This window comes from Pristiophorus japonicus, chromosome 17 (assembly GCF_044704955.1).
Source record: "Pristiophorus japonicus isolate sPriJap1 chromosome 17, sPriJap1.hap1, whole genome shotgun sequence".
Lineage (NCBI taxonomy): Eukaryota > Metazoa > Chordata > Chondrichthyes > Pristiophoridae > Pristiophorus > Pristiophorus japonicus.
In genome coordinates this window covers 78,919,819-78,938,461 of record NC_091993.1, presented here as the reverse complement: position 1 = coordinate 78,938,461, position 18,643 = coordinate 78,919,819, and the positions used below count along the sequence as shown (strand labels likewise).

Below are 18,643 nucleotides of genomic sequence, written 5' to 3'. Positions count from 1 at the left end.
CCTGCTTCTGCTGTCATTGTTCATTGTACTGAAATGAGACATTTAGGGTCCAAGTTTCCACATGATTTGCGCCTGATTTTTAGGAGCAACTGGTGGAGAACGGACTATCTTAGAAATCGCAATTCTCCACATTTTTATTTCTGCAGTTCTAGTCAGGTAGAACAGTTCTAGTTTGGAACAGAATTTTTTCTTCAAAAGGGGGCATGTCCGGCCACTGACGCTTGATTTGAAAGTTTTCACAGTGAAAATGTACTCCAAACTAAAGTAGAATGGAGCAAGTGAAGATTTTTGTAGAACTGAAAAAACCTGTTCTACACATTAAAAAATCAGGCGCAGGCTACAAATCAGGCGTCCAGAACGAGGTGGGGGGGGGAAGGGAACTCATTAAATTCTACAATAAATCCTTATTTATACTTATACAATTATTATACAAATAAATCCAACCTGAATAAACATTTATAAGAAAAGGAAAGATTAAATAAACCATCTTCCTACCTGTGTGAAAGTGCTTCAGCCAGGAAGAATGCTGCAGCAAGTGTCACAAAACGAGGCAGCTGTTACCGAACGCGGGAGGGGAGGAGGGAGCCGACCGAATGCGGGGGGGGGGGGGGGGAGCGAGCTGACCGAACGCGGGGGGGGAGGGAGGGAGGGAGCCGACCGAACGCGGGGGGGGGGGGGGGGGAGGGAGCCGACCGAACGCGGGGGGGGAGGGAGCGAGCCGACCGAACGCGGGGGGGAGGGAGGGAGGGAGCCGACCGAACGCGGGGGGGAGAGGGAGGGAGCCGACCGAAAAGGGGGGGGGGGGGGCGAGAAGGTTGCAGGAAGCCTCAAAAATTGAGGAGCCATTTCCCGACGGCAAAACAGGGAGGTCGTCGGGAAATGGCTGGCTCAACTTTGAGGCTTCCTGCACCCTTCTCACTGCTACAAGAAGCCTCAGTGCTGATGTGCTGAAGGCAATGTACTTTTATAAAAAAATGTTCAAAAACTAAACAGCTACAAAGAACTACAAAAATGGCCGAGTGCCAATGTTTTTTTCACACTGAGCATGCGCGAACGCTCCAACGCGCATGCGCAGCGTTGCCGGCAGGAAAAAAAGAATTTAAATAGTACCCGCCCCCTCCCACTTACAAAATCGGCGCAAGTGTAGGCTCCGCCCCCCTGGGCACCGCACCAGGCAGACAAGGAGCTGCAAAGCGCTCGAGAATCACGAGTTTTCTTTTAGGCGCGAAAATCAGGCGCCCAGCTCGGAGGGGCGCCCATTTTTTTTCGTGTGGAAACTTGGGCCCTTTGTCTTTTTTATAAGACTTACATAGCAATTTGTGACTATATATATTTCAATCTTTTGTCTGAGTTTATGGAAAATCGTGACAAGATTATGAAAGACTTCAAGTAGGCTAGCAGTATGGGCATATAGGCGGGAGATACAATTTAATGTATGAGAATGTGGATTATGCTAGTTTTTTTTAATCTTTAGCATTGTAGCTAAATGCATAGAATATGAAAGCAAGAGGTAATGTTGAACTTGTCCAACACTTTTGTGCACATAGTTTTAAGCCACCTATTGAAAGGATATAAAAGCAATGGAAAAGCTGCAGTTAGATGTTACCAGGGAAGGGGGGTTATTGTTAAGAAAAAAAATATTTATCACTGCCTTGCTGACTAGTGGAATCAGAGGGGACAAATATAATTGCAAAAAGAATTAAAAGGAGAGATTGGAAAAAATTTACTCAGATGAAAGTTGATTAAATGGTGGAATTCTCTTCCACAAATAATTGTTGAAACACGTATGTTTTTTAAAAAAGGAATTGGATCATTCCCTTTGTGCCTGTCCAAATCATTTTTATAAATGGAAAACAGTAGTGCAGATCCATGGGGCACACCCTGAAAACAAAAATCCATATAGCCCTACTCTTGACTTGAAGGCAAAATGACTACCACTGGGCCAAAGATGACAGTTGACTTCATTGACCCAATTTGAATCAAAATGGTAATTCTATGTAATAGGATAGTCAACCTGCCTGACAGCTTTGGTTAAATGAACCATTGTGTGGTGCAAAGCCATACAGAGCAGAGGGGGTCCCTGGTTTGATTGCCCTATGTTGAGCTAGTGAGGGGGGAAAACTGCTGATTTTATCCAGTCACTCTTTGTGGAAATGCATGTGGAAGCTATTTTGGGGGGAGGTGGAGAGGGAATAACTAAAATGACTCCTTTGCTGTCATTGTAATGAGTTTTTGTGCAGTAGGCAAATGTGGCCATGATAGTAAACTCTGAACAGAATAATGTAAAGGACAAAGGAATATTTGAATTGAATAAAAATCAGAATGCAATCTCATGAACATACAACTGAATGTAATAACTCAACAGTCTTTGCTTATTAGAAGTTATAGATGGGTATGCAAAACATTACTGACCAACTTAGTTTTAATGAGGTACTGGTTGCAAATAAATAAATAATAGTGCACATTTCTGTTGAAAACTATAATCCTGGACAAGATGTTGCAATATCAGAACAATACACAGCTAAGTGTCAACAGCCAAAACCATTAACTATATTGTGACATGTGCACATGTATCTTAAAAATATTTCAAAAGCGAGTAAAGAAATACCATTGAGGCACTTTCATAAGTAGATTTTGAGCACGTTCCTGGTCAACAGGCACTGCCTACCAGTGTATTAAATGGTTACAAATATAATACGGAAGTCCGTTCCAGATGTCACGATACGATAAACTAGGGACACAGACCCCAGTAGTGCAGCAGGAACACCATACAATGCAACTCTGCTCCATTCTATTAAAGCTCAATGTAACAGCTTCAAAAGATCTTTGGCTTACTTGTATTCAAGAAGGAGTTAGATATGGCCCTTACGGCTAAAGAGATCAAGGGGTACTGAGGTGAATGATCAGCCATGATCTTATTGAATGGCCTGCTCCTGCACCTATTTTCTATGTTTCTATGTCACATTCAAATTAATATATACTACTTAACTAGCTTGTTGACACTTATATGGTTTTACAGTGTTCCCTTATGTAACCAGGTGCATTAACTTGCAGCTTCGTAACGAACCCCCTCCCCCCACACAATCGCTTTTATTTCAGTGGTCGTAAACATGTTAAAAACAAAAGCAATTACAGTGTCTACCATATGAAGGTTCTGAACACAATATAAATGGTATCTTTAGTAAATCTCCATCTTGGGTTTCTTGACCAACAATAACTTGGTATTTTTTGCAGTCTTCTCTACCAGGTCGATCATGGTCCTTTGTATTCAGCAGGAGAACAGTTTGCAATACTATAATATAGGTCCAGGATTATTGTACCGATTTATATTCAGTACACATCAATCTAGAAAAGTCCTTCAAAAGATTGTATGAGTTTAATACTGTAATTGGAATGGCTATGTGGAAGTGGGAGAGCAAACACTGGTATCTACTTGAACCATGCTTCCAGTGCTGGGTACTTATGAGATTTAATATCAGATCAATTTTATTTCCAAGTTGAAAAAGGCTTTCTGGTATCCTTCAGTCGATTGCCTTTGTTCACAGAAGGTCCCACACGAGGCTTCCCCTCACATTCCATGCCCTCATTTTGTGCCAACTCTTCATCATATCTGAAGAAAGGAAGTGTCAAAATACTTCAGCCCAAGAACCAAAAAGCACAATCTCTCGGTCAAGTTTTCTAATTTAAAATACATCTTAAGCAATAATTAAACTTCATTCAGACTCTACAAGCTCTGTTGTGCACATAATGTTTAGCTCAAGAAGTAAGAGCTGAAAGCAGCGATGGCAACATTTTCCAATAGGCACTCTGGGCAGTGAGTATAACATAAATTGACAGGTAAATATGCCACTCTAGCCAAGTGGAACTTTACCTGCAAACAGCTCTTTTTCCTCTTCCATTCACTGTTGACCATAACCAGCCTGGTGCCAAGATGCTCCCTCCCACCCAACCCTTTATTCACCTTCTAATGATTCAAGACACTGGCTCTCAAACTGGGGCAGGCGCATTCCACCGAAGCAACACAGCAAGGACCTCTTACTACCATCAAGTTTCAATTTAATTTTCACTACTCTAGCTTGGAATGTAATGCAGCTAATCATCTGTAAAAACTGGTAAAATAGATATCATCTGCGCCGGACACTCAATGCATTAGTCACCTGTTCTTAAACTTTTTGCCATCGTCCAAAGGTTTCCCACATGATCATTTATAATGAAATATCTCCTATGTAGACATTGAGATTATACAATAACTTAGTAACAGACAAATTAACCTACTTTGCAACTGACTATTACAATATTCACCAACATTTTTATTTCCCATCCTTTCACTGCTGCAGATGTTCACAGCAGAGACCAATGGCTCTCCATAACAGACAAATGATGCATAGAGTTTGTCATACAGAGCTTTGCTCCTCTATTTGTGCCTCGCCCACCACATACCCCAAGACTGTACCACTGCTACACAAGTATTTCACCTAATGGGTCATTTTCCAGTTGGCAAACAGTAGCTAGTGGGGTGCCACAGGGATCGGTGTGTGGGACCTCAACAATTTACAACCTATATTAATGATTTGGATGAAGGGACAAAATGTAATGTAGGCAAGTTGCTGATGATACAAAGATGGGTAGGAAAGCAAGTGAGGAGGACACAAACAATCTGCAAAGGGATTATAGACAGGGTAGGTGAGTGGACAAAAAGTTGGCAGACGGAGGATAATGTGGGAAAGTGTGAGGTTATCCACTTTGGCAGAAAAATAAAAAAGCAAATTATTTAAATGGAGAAAAACTACAAATTGCTGCAGTATAGAGGGCCCTGGGGGTCCTTGTGCATGAAGCACAAAAAGTTAGAATGCAGGTACAGCAAGTAATCAGGAAGGCAAATGGAATGTTGGTCTTTATTGTAAGGGGGATAGAGTATAAAAGCAGGGAAGTCCTGCTACAACTGTACAGGGTATTGGTGAGGCCATACCGAGAGTACTGCATACAGTTTTGGTCTCCTTATTTAAGGAGGGATATACTTGCATTGGAAAGTCAGAGAAAGTTCACACGGTTCATTCTTGAGATAAAGGGGTTGACTTATGAAGAAAGGTTGAGCACATTGGGCCTATACTTGGAGTTCAAAAGAATGAGAAGTGATCTTATTGAGACATACAAGATAATGAGGGGGCTTGACAAGGTAGATGCAGAGAGGATGTTTCCACTCATGGTGAATCTAGAACTAGGGGGCATAATTTTAAAATAAGGAATCGCCCATTTAAAACTGAGATGAGGAATTTCGTCTCAGGGTTGCAAATCTGTGGAATTCTCTGCTCCAGAGAGCTGTGGAGGCTGGGTATTGAATATATTTAAGGCGAAGATAGAAAGATTTTTGAGTAATTAAGGAATAAAGGGTTATGGGGTGCAGGCAGGAAGTGATCAGATCAGCCATGATCTTATTGAATGGCGGAGCAGCTCGAGGGGCCAAAAGGCTTACTCCTATTTCTTATGTTCTTAAAATATCCAAGACCATATTAAACCCAAAAATGATCTAGCTAACCACATTTTTTGCACATGTATTATTAAATTTGTATGAGGTTATATAACCATCTGGGGTTTCGCTATTTAGGATTGCATGAGGAGCATGACCACCTGGCTGAGATACTGGAGAGCGATAGAGCTAAAAGATGAGTCACGGCCGTCAGGTGAGGTGGAGGGCAGGAACAAAAAAAAAATAGGAAGGCATAATCTGCTACAGGCCAAAACCTTACAGGAGCTCATAGTGTCCAAGTGCTTCCTTTGGTGGGCATCGGCTCCACTTGCAGTCCGGCATCTCACCGTTTGGTACAACAATGTTTAAGGTGTCATTCATAAGGTTGTACTTCAAAATGCGGTCATTGGCAGTGGTTGAAGAGAGTGAAGGGGATGCATTCACCTAGAATTTAGACCAGCACATGAAGACATAAGGAGAAAATTGAAGTGCAAACAGCAAAATTGTTTTATAAAGAATATTTCAGTCAGAAATCATATCCGGTCATTACCTCAATGAGCCATGGCTTCAGTTTGTCATCAATGATGATGTCGTAACCATAACATTCAAAGCAGTGTCGATCATTAATCATTACAGGCTGTGAAAATTCCAAAAACATTGTGCACACATGAGGAAAGTTTCTGTCAGAAAGAGAATTACTTTTAAAAAAATGTGTTCCAACTTTGTGACAAACACAGTGTTCAGATATCAAAAAATAGTTAAAATGAAACTTGGATAATTATTCAAACCCTGAGAGGGTGTTATAACATTGAACATAATAATATATACAGTTTTCTTTATCATCAGAGGTTTTCTTTTGGGGAAATCACTGGATCTTTCACGATGATGGCCAGCCAAGCTTTTATTTCTTGTGCAGCAGTGCATCAGCTGAAAGATAGAGGGAGCTGTGAGACGACGACATAAAACTGGAAGGATTTATGATGGGCTCGGTTTTTATGAGGAAATAACACAGTTTCACAGTATTACAGCACTCCTACATTATAAAGCTTTTAATAGCATAGGACTGCTTAAAAATGTGTACGTTCAGAAGATATATATAGTAACAACCAACAGGCATACCCATTAGTCTATAATAGGGGTGTCCAAACTGAGGCCCCTGAGCTCTGGCAAACTTGCCTTTAATGCTCAGGGAACTCAGTACTATTTGCACTTAAGACTGTATTCATTATGAAGTTCTACGACATGAATTTAGGGAGCTAGGAGCTCAATTAAAAAGTAGGACCTCAAAAGTAATAATCTCAGGATTGCTACCAGTGCCACGTGCTAGTCAGAGTAGGAATCGCAGGATAGCTCAGAGATGAATACGTGGCTTGAGGAGCGGTGCAGAAGGGAGGGATTGAAATTCCTGGGCATTGGAACCGGTTCTGGGGGAGGTAGGACCAGTACAAACCGGACGGTCTGCACCTGGGCAGGACCGGAACCAATGTCCTAGGGGGAGTATTTGCTCGTGTTGTTGGGGAGGGAAATAAAAAGGAGACAGAGGCAAAAGATAGAAAGGAGAATAGTAAAAGTGGAGGGCAGGGAATCCCAAATCAAAAAACAAAAAGGGCCACATTACAGCAAAATTCTAAAGGGGCAAGGTGTGTTAAAAAGACAAGCCTGAAGGCTCTGTGCCTCAATGCGAGGAGTAGTCGGAATAAGGTGGACGAATTAACTGCGCAGATAGCAGTTAATGGATATGATGTAATTGGCATCACAGAGACATGGCTCCAGGGTGACCAAGGCTGGGAACTCAACATCCAGGAGTATTCAACATTTAGGAAGGATAGACAAGAGAGGAAAAGGAGGCGGGGTGGCATTGCTGGTTAAAGAGGAAATTAACGCAATAGTAAGGAAGGACATTGGCTTGGATGATGTGGAATCGGTATGGGTGGAGCTGCGGAATACCAAAGGGCAGAAAACGCTGGTGGGAGTTGTGTACAGGCCACCAAATAGTAGCAGTGAGATTGGGGACAGCATCAAACAAGAAATAAGGTATGTGTGCAATAAAGGTACAGCAGTCATCATGGGCGACTTTAATTTACATATAGATTGGGCTAACCAAACTGGTAGCAATGTGGTAGAGGAGGATTTCCTGGAGTGTATTAGGGATGGTTTTCTTGACCAATATGTCAAGGAACCAACTAGAGAGCTGGCCATCCTAGACTGGGTGATGTGTAACGGGAAGGGACTAATTGGCAATCTTGTTGTGCGAGGTCCCTTGGGGAAGAGTGACCATAATATGATAGAATTCTTTATTAAGATGGAGAGTGGCACAGTTAATTCAGAAACTAGGGTCCTAAACTTCGACAGCATGAGGCGTGAATTGGCTAGAATAGACTGGCAAATGATACTTAAAGGGTTGACGGTGGATAGGCAATGGTAAGCATTTATAGATAACATGGATGAACTTCAACAGTTGAACATCCCTATCTGGAGTAAAAATAAAACAGGGAAGGTGGCTCAACTGTGGCTAACAAGGGAAATTAAGGATAGTGTTAGATCCAAGGAAGAGGCATATAAATTGGCCAGAAAAAGCAGCAAACCTGAGGACTGGGAGAAATTTAGAATTCAGCAGAGGAGGACAAAGGGTTTAATGAGGAGAGGGAAAATGGAGTACGAGAGGGAGCTTGCCAGGAACATAAAAACTGACTGCAAAAGCTTCTATAGATATGTGAAGAGAAAAAAATTAGTCAAGACAAACGTAGGTCCCTTGCAGTCGGGCTCAGGTGAATTAATAATGGGGAACAAAGAAATGGCAGACCAATTGAACAAATACTTTGGTTCTGTCTTCACAAAGGAAGACACAAATGACTTCCGGATGTACTAGGAGATCGAGGGTTTAGTGAGAAGGAGGAACTGAAGGATATCCTTATTCGGCGGGAAATTGTGTTGGGGAAACTGGTGGGATTCAAGGCCGACAAATCCCCGGGGCTTGATTGTCTGCATCCCAGAGTACTTAAGGAGGTGGCCCTAGAAATAGTGGATGCATTGGTGATCATTTTCCAACAGTTGATTGACTCTGGATCAATTCCTATGGAGCGTAGGGTAGCTAATGTAACACCACTTTTTAAAAAAGGAGGGAGAGAGAAAACGGGAAATTATCGACCGGTTACCCTGACATCAGTAGTGGGAAAAATGTTGGAATCAATTATTAAGGATGAAATAGCAGCGCATTTAGAAAGCAGTGACAGGATCGATCAAAGTCAGCATGGATTTGTGAAAGGGAAATCATGCTTGACAAATCTTCTGGAATTTTTTGAGGATGTAACCAGTAGAGTGGACAAGGGAGAACCAGTGGATGTGGTGTATTTCGACTTTCAAAAGGCTTTTGACAAGGTCCCACATAAGAGATTGGTGTGCAAAATCAAAGCACATGGTATTGGGGGTAATGTACTGGCGTGGATAGAGAATTGGTTGGCAGACAGGAAGCAGAGAGTCGGGATAAACGGGTCCTTTTCAGAATGGGAGGCAGTGACTAGTGGAGTGCCACAGGGCTCAGTGCTGGGACCCCAGCTCTTTACAATATACATTAATGATTTGGATGCAGGAATTGAGTGTAATATCACCAAGTTTGCAGATGACACTAAACTGGGTGGCGGAGTGAGCTGTGAAATGGATGCTAAGAGGCTGCAGGGTGATTTGGACAGGTTAGGTGAGTGGGCAAATGCATGGTAGATGCAGTATAATGTGGATAAATGTGAGGTTATCCACTTTGGTGGCAAAAACACGAAGGCAGAATATTATCTGAATGGTGGCAGATTAGGAAAAAGGGAGGTGCAATGAGACCTAGGTGTCTTGGTTCACCAGTCATTGAAAGTTGGCATGCAGGTACAGCAGGCGGTGAAGAAGGCAAATGGCATGTTGGCCTTCATAGCTAGGTGATTTGAGTATAGGAGCAGGGAGGTCTTAGTGCAATTGTACAGGGCCTTGATGAGGCCTCACCTGGAATATTGTGTTCAATTTTGGTCTCCTAATCTGAGGAAGGACGTTCTTGCTATTGAAGGAGTGCAGCGAAGGTTCACCAGACTGATTCCAGGGATGGCTGGACTGACATATGAGGAGAGACTGGATCAACTGGACCTTTATACACTGGAGTTTAGAAGGATGAGAGGGGATCTGATAGAAACGTATTAGATTCTGACGGGACAGGACAGATTAGATGCAGGAAGAATGTTCCCGATGTTGGGGAGGTCCAGAATCAGGGGACACAGTCTTAGGATAAGGAGTAGATCATTTAGGACTGAGATGAGGAGAAACTTCTTCACACAGAAAGTTGTTGACCTGTGGAATTCCCTGCCGCAGAGAGTCGTTGATGCCAGTTCATTGGATATATTCAAGAGGGAGTTAGATATGGCCCTTATGGCTAAAGGGATCTAGGGGTATGGAAAGAAAGCGGGAAAGGGGTACTGAGATGAATGATCAGCCATGATCATATTGAATGGTGGTGCAGGCTCGAAGGGCCGAATGGCCTACTCCTGCACCTATATTCTATAATTCTATGATTAATAAAAGGGGAGGTGTAATGAGACCTGGATGTCATGGTACATCAGTCATTGAAAGTAGGCATTCAGGTGCAGCAGGCAGTAAAGAAAGCAAGTGGCATATTGGCCTTCATAGCAAAAGGATTCAAGTATACGAGCAGGGAGGTCTTGCTGCAGTTATACAGGGCCTTGGTGAGACCACACCTTGAGTATTGTGTGCAGTTTTGGTCTCCTAATCTGAGGAAGGACATGCTTGCTATTGAGGGAGTGCAGCGAAGGTTTACCAGACTGATTCCCGGGATGGCAGGACTGATATATGAAGAAAGACTGGATCGACTGGGCTTATATTCACTGGAATTTAGAAGAATGAAAGAGGATCTCATAGAAGCATATAAAATTCTGATGGGATTGAACAGGTTAGATACAGGAAGAATGTTCCCGATGTTGGGGGAAGTCCAGAACCAGGGGTCACAGTCTAAGGATAAGGGGTAAGCCATATAGGACCAAGATTAGGAGAAACATTATCACCCAGAGAATTGTGAACCAGTGGAATTCTCTACCACAGAAAGTTGTTGAGTCCAGTTCGTTGGATATATTCAAAAGGGAGCTAGATGTAGCCCTTACGGCTAAAGGGATCAGGGGTATGGAGAGAAGGCAGGAGTGGGGTACTGAAGTTGCATGATCAGCCATGATCATATTGAATGGTGGTGCAGGCTCGAAGGGCTGAATGGCCTGCATCTATTTTCTATGTTTGTGTGTTAATTGCTGGTTTGAATTGTGTGGATGTAGAGGTTTAGAAAAGGTAATTTCCTCATTAGTAGATAAATCCTAACTTAGGAACCATCAAGATCTGTTGGTATCAGCGATGAGATTTACACAATTTAACAAGACTATGGATTTAAACCTTATATCTGACCCCTCAGGCTTCTTGGTACTCACCCAAATGGCCCACAAAGAAAAACAAGTTCGATGTCTGATTTATGTCACATTATTGCACCACTGTATTTCAAAAGTGCAAATATATTTTTCAGGTATCTGTAATCAAACCTCTCAAGTTTGTAGGTAAAGAAAGTACCAGCATTTATAAATCACCTGATCATGTTCTCAGGACGATCCAAGGCATTTTACAATAAATGGATTACTTTTAAAGTGTAATCATTGTTATGTAGGTAAATGTACATAAGAACATAAGAAATAGGAATGGGAGTAGGCCATACGGCCCCTCGAGCCTGCTCCGTCATTCAATAAGATCATGGCTGATCTAATCATGGACTCAGATCCACTTCCCTGCCCGCTCCCCATAACCCCTTATTCCCTTATCAGTTAAGAAACTGTCAATCTCTGTCTTAAATATATTCAATGACTCAGCTTCCACAGGTCTCTGAGGCAGCAAATTCCATAGATTTACAACCCTGAGAGAATAAATTCCTCCTCATCTCAGTTTTGAATGGGCGGCCCCTTATTTTAAGATTATGCCCCCTAGTTCTAGACTCTCCTATCAGTGGAAACATCCTCTCTGCATCCACCTTGTCAAGCCTCCTCATAATCTTACACGTTTCAATAAGATCACCTCTCATTCTTCTGAACTCCAATGAGTAGAGGCCCAACCTTCTCAACCTTTCCTCAAAAATCAACCCCCTCAACTCTGGAATCAACCTGGTGAACCTTCTCTGAACTGTCTCCAAAGCAAGTACATCCTTTCTTAAATATGAAAACCAAAATTGGACGCAGTATTCTAGGTGTGGCCTTACCAATACACTGTATAACTGTAGCAAGACTTCCGTGCTTTGATACTCCATCCTCTTTGCAATAAAGGCCAAGATTCCGTTGGCCTTCCTGATCACTTGTTGTAGCTGCATACTAACCTTTTGTGTTTCATGCACAAGTACCCCCAGGTCCCGCTGTACTGCAGCACTTTGCAATTTTTCTCCATTTAAATAATAACTTGCTCTTTGATTTTTTCTGCCAAAGTGCATAACTTCACTTTCCAACAGTATACTCCATCTGCCAAATTTTTGCCCACTCACTTTGCCTGTCTATTTCCTTTTGCAGATTTTTTGTATCCTCCTCACACATTGCTTTCCCTCCCATCTTTGTATCAGCAAACTTGGCTACGTTACACTCAGTCCCTTCTTCCAAGTCATTAATATAGATTGTAAATAGTTGGGGTCCCAGCACTGATCCTTGTGGCACCCTACTAGTTACTGGTTACCAACCAGAGAATGAATCATTTATCCTGACTCTGTTTTCTGTTAGTTAGCCAATCGTCTATCCATGCTAATATATTACCCCCAACCCCGTGAACTTTTATCTTGTGCAGTAACCTTTTATGTGGCACCTTGTCAAATGCCTTCTGGAAGTCCAAATACACCACATCCACTGGTTCCCCTTTATCCACCCTGTTCGTTACATCCTCAAAGAATTGCAGCAAATTTGTCAAACATGACTTCCCTTTTATAAATCCATGCTGACTCTGCCTGAGCGAATTTTGCTTTTCCAAATGCTTCTTTAATAATGGACACCAACATTTTCCCAACCACAGATGTTAGGCTAACTGGTCTATAGTTTCCTGCTTTTTGTCTGCCTCCTTTTTTAAATAGGGGTGTTACATTTGCAGTTTTCCAATCTGCTGGGACCTCCCCAGAATCCAGGGAATTTTGGTAAATTACAACCAATGCAAACACAATCCCTGCCGCTACTTCTCTCAAGACTCTAGGATGCAAGCCATCAGGTCCAGGGGATTTATCTGCCTTTAGTCCCATTATCTTACTGAGTACCACCTCCTTAGTGATTGTATTAAGTTCCTGCCCCCTATAGCCCCTTGACTATCCACTGCTAGGATATTGTTTGTGTCCTCTACTGTAAAGACTGATAGAAAATATTTGTTCAGAGGTTCTACCATCTCCATGTTCCCCATTACTAATTCCCCAGTGTCGTCCTCTAAGGGACCAACATTTACTTTAGCCACTCTTTTCCTTTTTATATACCTATAGAAACTTTTGCTATCTGTTTTTATATTTCGTGCTAGTTTATTTTCATAGTCTAGCTTCCCTTTCTTAATCATTTTTTTAGTAATTCTTTGCTGGCTTTTAAAAATTTCCCAGTCTTCTGTCGTCCCACTAGTTTTGACCACTTTGTATGCCCTTGTTTTTAATTGGTTACCGTCCTTTATTTCTTTAGTTAGCCACACCCTTTCCTCTTCACTGGAATATATTTTTCTTGAGAGTTGTGAAATATCTCCTTAAATGTACACCACTGTTCATCAACCGTCCTACACTTTAATCTATTTTCCCAATCCACTTTAGCCAACTCTGTACTCATACCTTCATAGTCTCCTTTATTTAATCTTAGTACGCTGGTTAGAGATCCAACTTTCTCACCCTCCATCTGAATTTGAAATTCAACGATGCCATGATCACTCATTCCAAGGGGATCCTTTATTAGGAGATTGTTTATTAATCCTGTCTCATTAAACAGGACCAGATCTAAGATAGCCTGCCCCCGGTTGGTTCCGTTACATACTGCTCAAGGAACTCATCCCTTATGCATTCTATGAACTCCTCCTCAAGGCTACCCTGACCAATTTGATTTGTTCAATCAATATGGAGGTTAAAATCACCCATGATTATTGCTGTTCCATTTTTACACGCCCCCACTATTTCCTGGTTTATGCTCTGACCAACAGAGTTGCTATTGTTAGGGGGCCTATAGACTATGCCCACCAGTGACTTTTTCCCCTTATTGTTCCTTATCTCCACCCAAATTGTTTCAACATCGTGATCATTTGAGCCAATATCGTTTCTCACCATTGCAGTGATTCCATTCTTTATCAATGGAGCAACCCCACCTTCTTTTCCTTTCTGTCTGTCTGTCCTTCCGAATTGTCAAATACCCCTGAATATTTAATTCCCAGTCCTGGTCACCTTGCAACAACGTCTCTGTAATGGCTATCAGATCATACCCATTTGTCTCAATTTGTGCCGTCAACTCATCTATTTTGTTACAAATGCTACATGCATTTAGACAAAGTGCCTTTAAATTAGTTTTTTTACACTTTTTTCCTGCTTGTTTCCTCTCTCCTTCAAACTCACTTTCTTTATTTTTGCTTTCTAATTCCAGCTTTACTCCCCTCCCTACTGAATCTATTTTCAGGTTCCCATCCCCCTGCCAAGCTTGTTTAAACTCTCCCCACTACCACTAGCAACCCCCCCCGCCACCGAGGATATTGGTCCTGGTTCTGGTCCTCCCCCAGAAGCAGTCTCAATGCCTCAGGAAACTAAAACCCTCCCGCCTGCACCATCTCTCCAGCCACGTATTCATCTGCTCTATCCTCCTATTTCTGTACTCACTAGCTCGTGGCACTGGGAGTAATACGGAGATTACTACCTCAATGAGGTCTCCCCTCAGCCTCCTCTGTTCTAAGGAGAACTCTCCAGCCTATCCAATCTGTCCTCATAGTTAAGGTTCTCCATTCCAGATAAATCTCCTCTGCACCCTTTCCAGTGTAATCACGTCCTTCCTATAATAGGGTGACCAGAACTGCACTCAGTATTCCAGCTGTGGCCTAACCAGTGTATTATACAATTTAAGCATAACCTCCCTGCTCTTGTATTCCATGCCTCGACCAATAAAGGCAATGTCATGTATGTACATACTGTTTGTAGCCACCAGATGGTGTCATTGCTGGAGGCCACTGAGCAGCACACAAATGGTGCTGCTCTGGTATAAAAGGCCAGTCATTTTGTGAGTCAGACACTTTGGGCCAAAATAAAGCAGAAGCAAGGTTATGCCTTGCTTAGTTAAACAGTACTCAGGTTGAACCTTTGGCAACGAGAATACAAGAACCTTTGTTTGCAAAATGAGCACGATTGGATTTTTAGAGCGATTCGTGGAGGGAGAAGATTGGGCAGACTGAGCCGTTTGAATCAGTAATTCGTGACCAACAAAATGGAGGGGGTCGACGATGCAGATCGACACCAGGCCGTGCTCCTCACTATGTGCGGTTCAAAGATCCACGGTCTGATAAAGAATCTACTTATGCCTAGTGATCCAACAGCGAAAACGTATGCGGAGTTGTGTACATTGGTACCGGGAGCACCTTAAGCCAGACGATGGCATCATCCTCTCGAGTTACAGGTTTTATACACACGGTTGATCTGAGGGCCAGAGCGTGGCAGAATTCGTTGCCGACATGAGACGTCTAGCGAACTGTGCAAGTTCGGGACGGTGTTGGCAGACATGCTGTGGGACTTCTTTGTTATCGGTATCAACCACGAGGTGATCCTGCGCAAACTTCTGGCCGTGGAGGAGTTGGATTTAAAAAGGGCCATCCAAATCGCTCAATCATGTATGATGACAGACAGGAGTCTAAAACAAATAGCGGTGACGAACCGAACCTCGGCAAGTACTGTAAATGCGATTGACTCGCCGTTCGGCAGAACGGCACATGGCAGGGCCTATCCAGCTGCGTTTTCAAAACCTGTGGCTGCCCAAAGTCCACCAGCGGGAATGTATCCGACTTCTCCGTGTTGGCGTTGTGGGGGAAATCATCGGCACCAGCAGTGCCGATTTAAGCAATATAGTTGCAAAGGCTGTCTGAGAGTGGGGCATCTCCAGCGCAAGTGTCCGCAGATGAGCAAGCGAACTGCAACACACCACATGGAAGATGAGAGTCAGACTAGTGCGGATCCGGATACGCAATCCGAGATGCCAGAGGAGGAAGTGTATGGACTGTACTCTTTCATAACCAAGAGTAAAGCAATTTTGATTAACGTGAAGCTTAACGGGATACCGGTATCGATGGAACTGGACACAGGGGCGAGTCAATCGATCATGAACGAGAGGGCTTTTAATAAGCTGTGGGATACCAAGACTGTGAAGCCAAGCTGCGCATGTACACCGATGAACTGATAAAGGTGATTGGCAGTGCACAAATTAATGTGTCGTATAACCGTGCGGTTCACGAGCTACCGCTGTGGATTGTTCCAGGCAATGGCCCAACGCTGCTCGGCAGGAGCTGGTTGCAGAAAATCAGATGCGACTGGAACGACATAAAGACGTTGTTGTCGGAGGAAGACACATATGCCCAAGTACTGAGCAAGTTCCCCTCGCTGTTCGAACCAGGTATCAGCAACTTCACAGGAGCCAAGGTGCAGATCCACGTGGGCTCAGATGCAAGACCTGTCCATCATAAAGCTCGAGCAGTGCCGTATATGATGAGGGAGAAGGTCGAAATTGAACTGGACAGACTCCAGTGTGAAGGGATCATATCACCGGTCGAATTTAATGAACGGGCCAGCCCCATTGTTCCTGTGCTGAAAAGTGATGGCACAGTCAGAATCTGTGGAGACTACAAGGCTACGATCAACAGGGTTTCGAAACAAGATCGGTACCCGTTACCGAAGGCTGATGACTTGTTTGCGACGCTAGCCGGAGGGAAGTCGTTCACAAAACTGGACTAGATGTTGGCCTATATGACGCAAGAGTTGGTCGAGACGTCAAAAAGATTTACATGCATTAACACGCACAAAGGACTGTTTATTTATCACAGGTGCCCGTTTGGAATTCGCTCGGCTGCAGCAATATTCAGGAAGTCCGTTCCCAGAACCGTCGTGTTCCAAGATGACATCCTGAATCACCGGTCGTGACTCCAAGGAACATCTGAACAATCTCGAAGAGGTTCTACTGTGTTTGGACAGAGTGGGACTCAGACTTAAATGCCCGAAATGCATCTTCATGGCACCGGAGGTCTAATTACCCGGGAGGAAAATCGCTGCTGATGGTATCAGACCTACTGACATGAAAACCAAAGCCATCAAGAATGCACCCAAGCCGCAGAACGTGAAGGAGCCGCGTTCGTTCCTGTGTCTACTCAACTATTTTCATACCTTCCTATCTAAATTGAGCACCTTACTTGAACCACTGCACATGCTATTGAGAAAAGGCAACAACTGGGTGTGGGGCGCATTGCAAGACAGAGCCTTTGAGAAAGCCACCAATCTGCTTTGCTCGAACAAGCTGCTGGTACATTATGACCCATGTAAACGTTTAGTTTTGGCCTGTGATGCATCGTCATGTGGAATTGGTTGCGTGTTACAAGAAGCCAATGACTCGGGGAAACTTCAACCTGTCACGTATGCATCCAAAAGTTTGTCTAAAGCAGAAAGAGCCTAGAGTATGGTAGAAAAAGAAGCTTTAGCATGTGTATATGGTGTTAAAAAGATGCATCAATACCTGTTCGGTCTGAGGTTTGAATTAGAGACCGATCACAAGCCGCTCATTTTGTTGTTTTCCGAGAACAAAGGTATCAATACTAACGCTTCATCCCGCAACCGAAGGTGGGCGCTGACATTATCTGCCTATGATTATGTCATTCGCCACAGACCTGGCACAGAGAATTATGCCGATGCTTTGAGCCGGTTGCCGCTGCCCACACCGGAGGTGGAAACGCCACAACCGGCGGATTTAATGTTAATCATGGATGCTTTTGAGAGTGAAGGTACCCCTGTCACGGCTCAACAAGTTAAGATCTGGACCAGCCAGGACCCAATATTATTTGTGGTAAAGGGTTGCATCCTCAAAGGGGATTGGTCTGTTATACCTAAGCAAATATGCGAGGAGGCCAAACCGTACATTCGTCGCAAGGATGAACTGTCTATTCAAGCAGATTGCATATTGTGGGGCAATCGAGTTGTAATGCCTAAGAAAGGGAGAGAGAAGTTTGTGCGTGAGTTACACAGCACACAGCATGGTATAATGATGATGAAGGCCATCGCCAGGTCCCACATAGCCAGGAATTGATTCTGAGCTGGAAGCATGTGTGCATCAGTGCAACACCTGCACGCAGCTCAGCAAAGCACCAGCGGAATCGCCGCGGAATCTGTGGTCATGGCCATCCAAACCTTGGTCCAGGATCCTTGTAGATTTTGCAGGTCCCTTTCTGGGCAAGATATTTTTAGTGGTGGTGGATGCTTATTCGAAGTGGATAGAATGCATAATCATGTCATCCAGTACGTCCACGGCAACCATAGAGAATCTCAATGTCATGTTCGCGACACATGGTCTGCCTGACATAGTGGTGAGCGGCAATGGGTCGCGCTTCACCAGTCAGGAGTTTCAGGAGTTTGTAAAACTTAACGGCATAAAACATGTAAGGTCAGCACCGTTCAAGCCTGCGTCCAACGGGCAAGCAGAACGTGCAGTACAAATTATCAAGCAAAACATGAGGAGAGTAACCCAAGAATCACTGCAGACCCGCTTGTCTTGCTTACTGCTGAGTTACAGGACAAGACCTCACACACTCACAGGGGTCTCGCCTGCTGAACTCATGATTAAAAGAGGTCTTAAGACCAAGTTATCTCTTGTACACCCAGATGTAAGTCATCATGTTGAATACAGAAAACGGAGTCAACAAGGGTACCACGATCGCGCAACTGTGTCACGCGAGATTTCTGTTAATGATCCTGTATATGTGTTGAATTATGGTCAGGGATCCAAATGGATCGCTGGTACGGTCATGGCCAAGGAGGGCAACAGAGTATTTGTTATTAAGCTCAAGAACGAGCAAACTTGCAGGAAACACATGGATCAAACTAAGCTGAAGCACTCAGACGAGCCAGAGTAGTCGGACGAAGAAACTGTCGACGACCAACCA

The 18,643-nt window shown here is 43.5% G+C and overlaps 1 protein-coding gene across 1 annotated transcript in view; it reads right to left on the bottom strand.

The window, feature by feature from the left end:
* Nucleotides 1-2,414: 2,414 nt before the first annotated feature.
* Nucleotides 2,415-18,643, bottom strand: part of LOC139227809 (polyglutamylase complex subunit TTLL1-like) — a 59,073-nt gene continuing 42,844 nt past the window's right edge. Inside the window, exons 7-9 of the mRNA XM_070858870.1 lie at nucleotides 6,018-6,104; nucleotides 5,748-5,911; nucleotides 2,415-3,610 (exon numbers count right to left, since the gene is read on the bottom strand). Coding sequence (XP_070714971.1) covers nucleotides 3,487-3,610; nucleotides 5,748-5,911; nucleotides 6,018-6,104 — 375 coding nt within the window. The 3' untranslated portion in view covers nucleotides 2,415-3,486. The remainder of the gene's footprint in view (nucleotides 3,611-5,747; nucleotides 5,912-6,017; nucleotides 6,105-18,643) is intronic.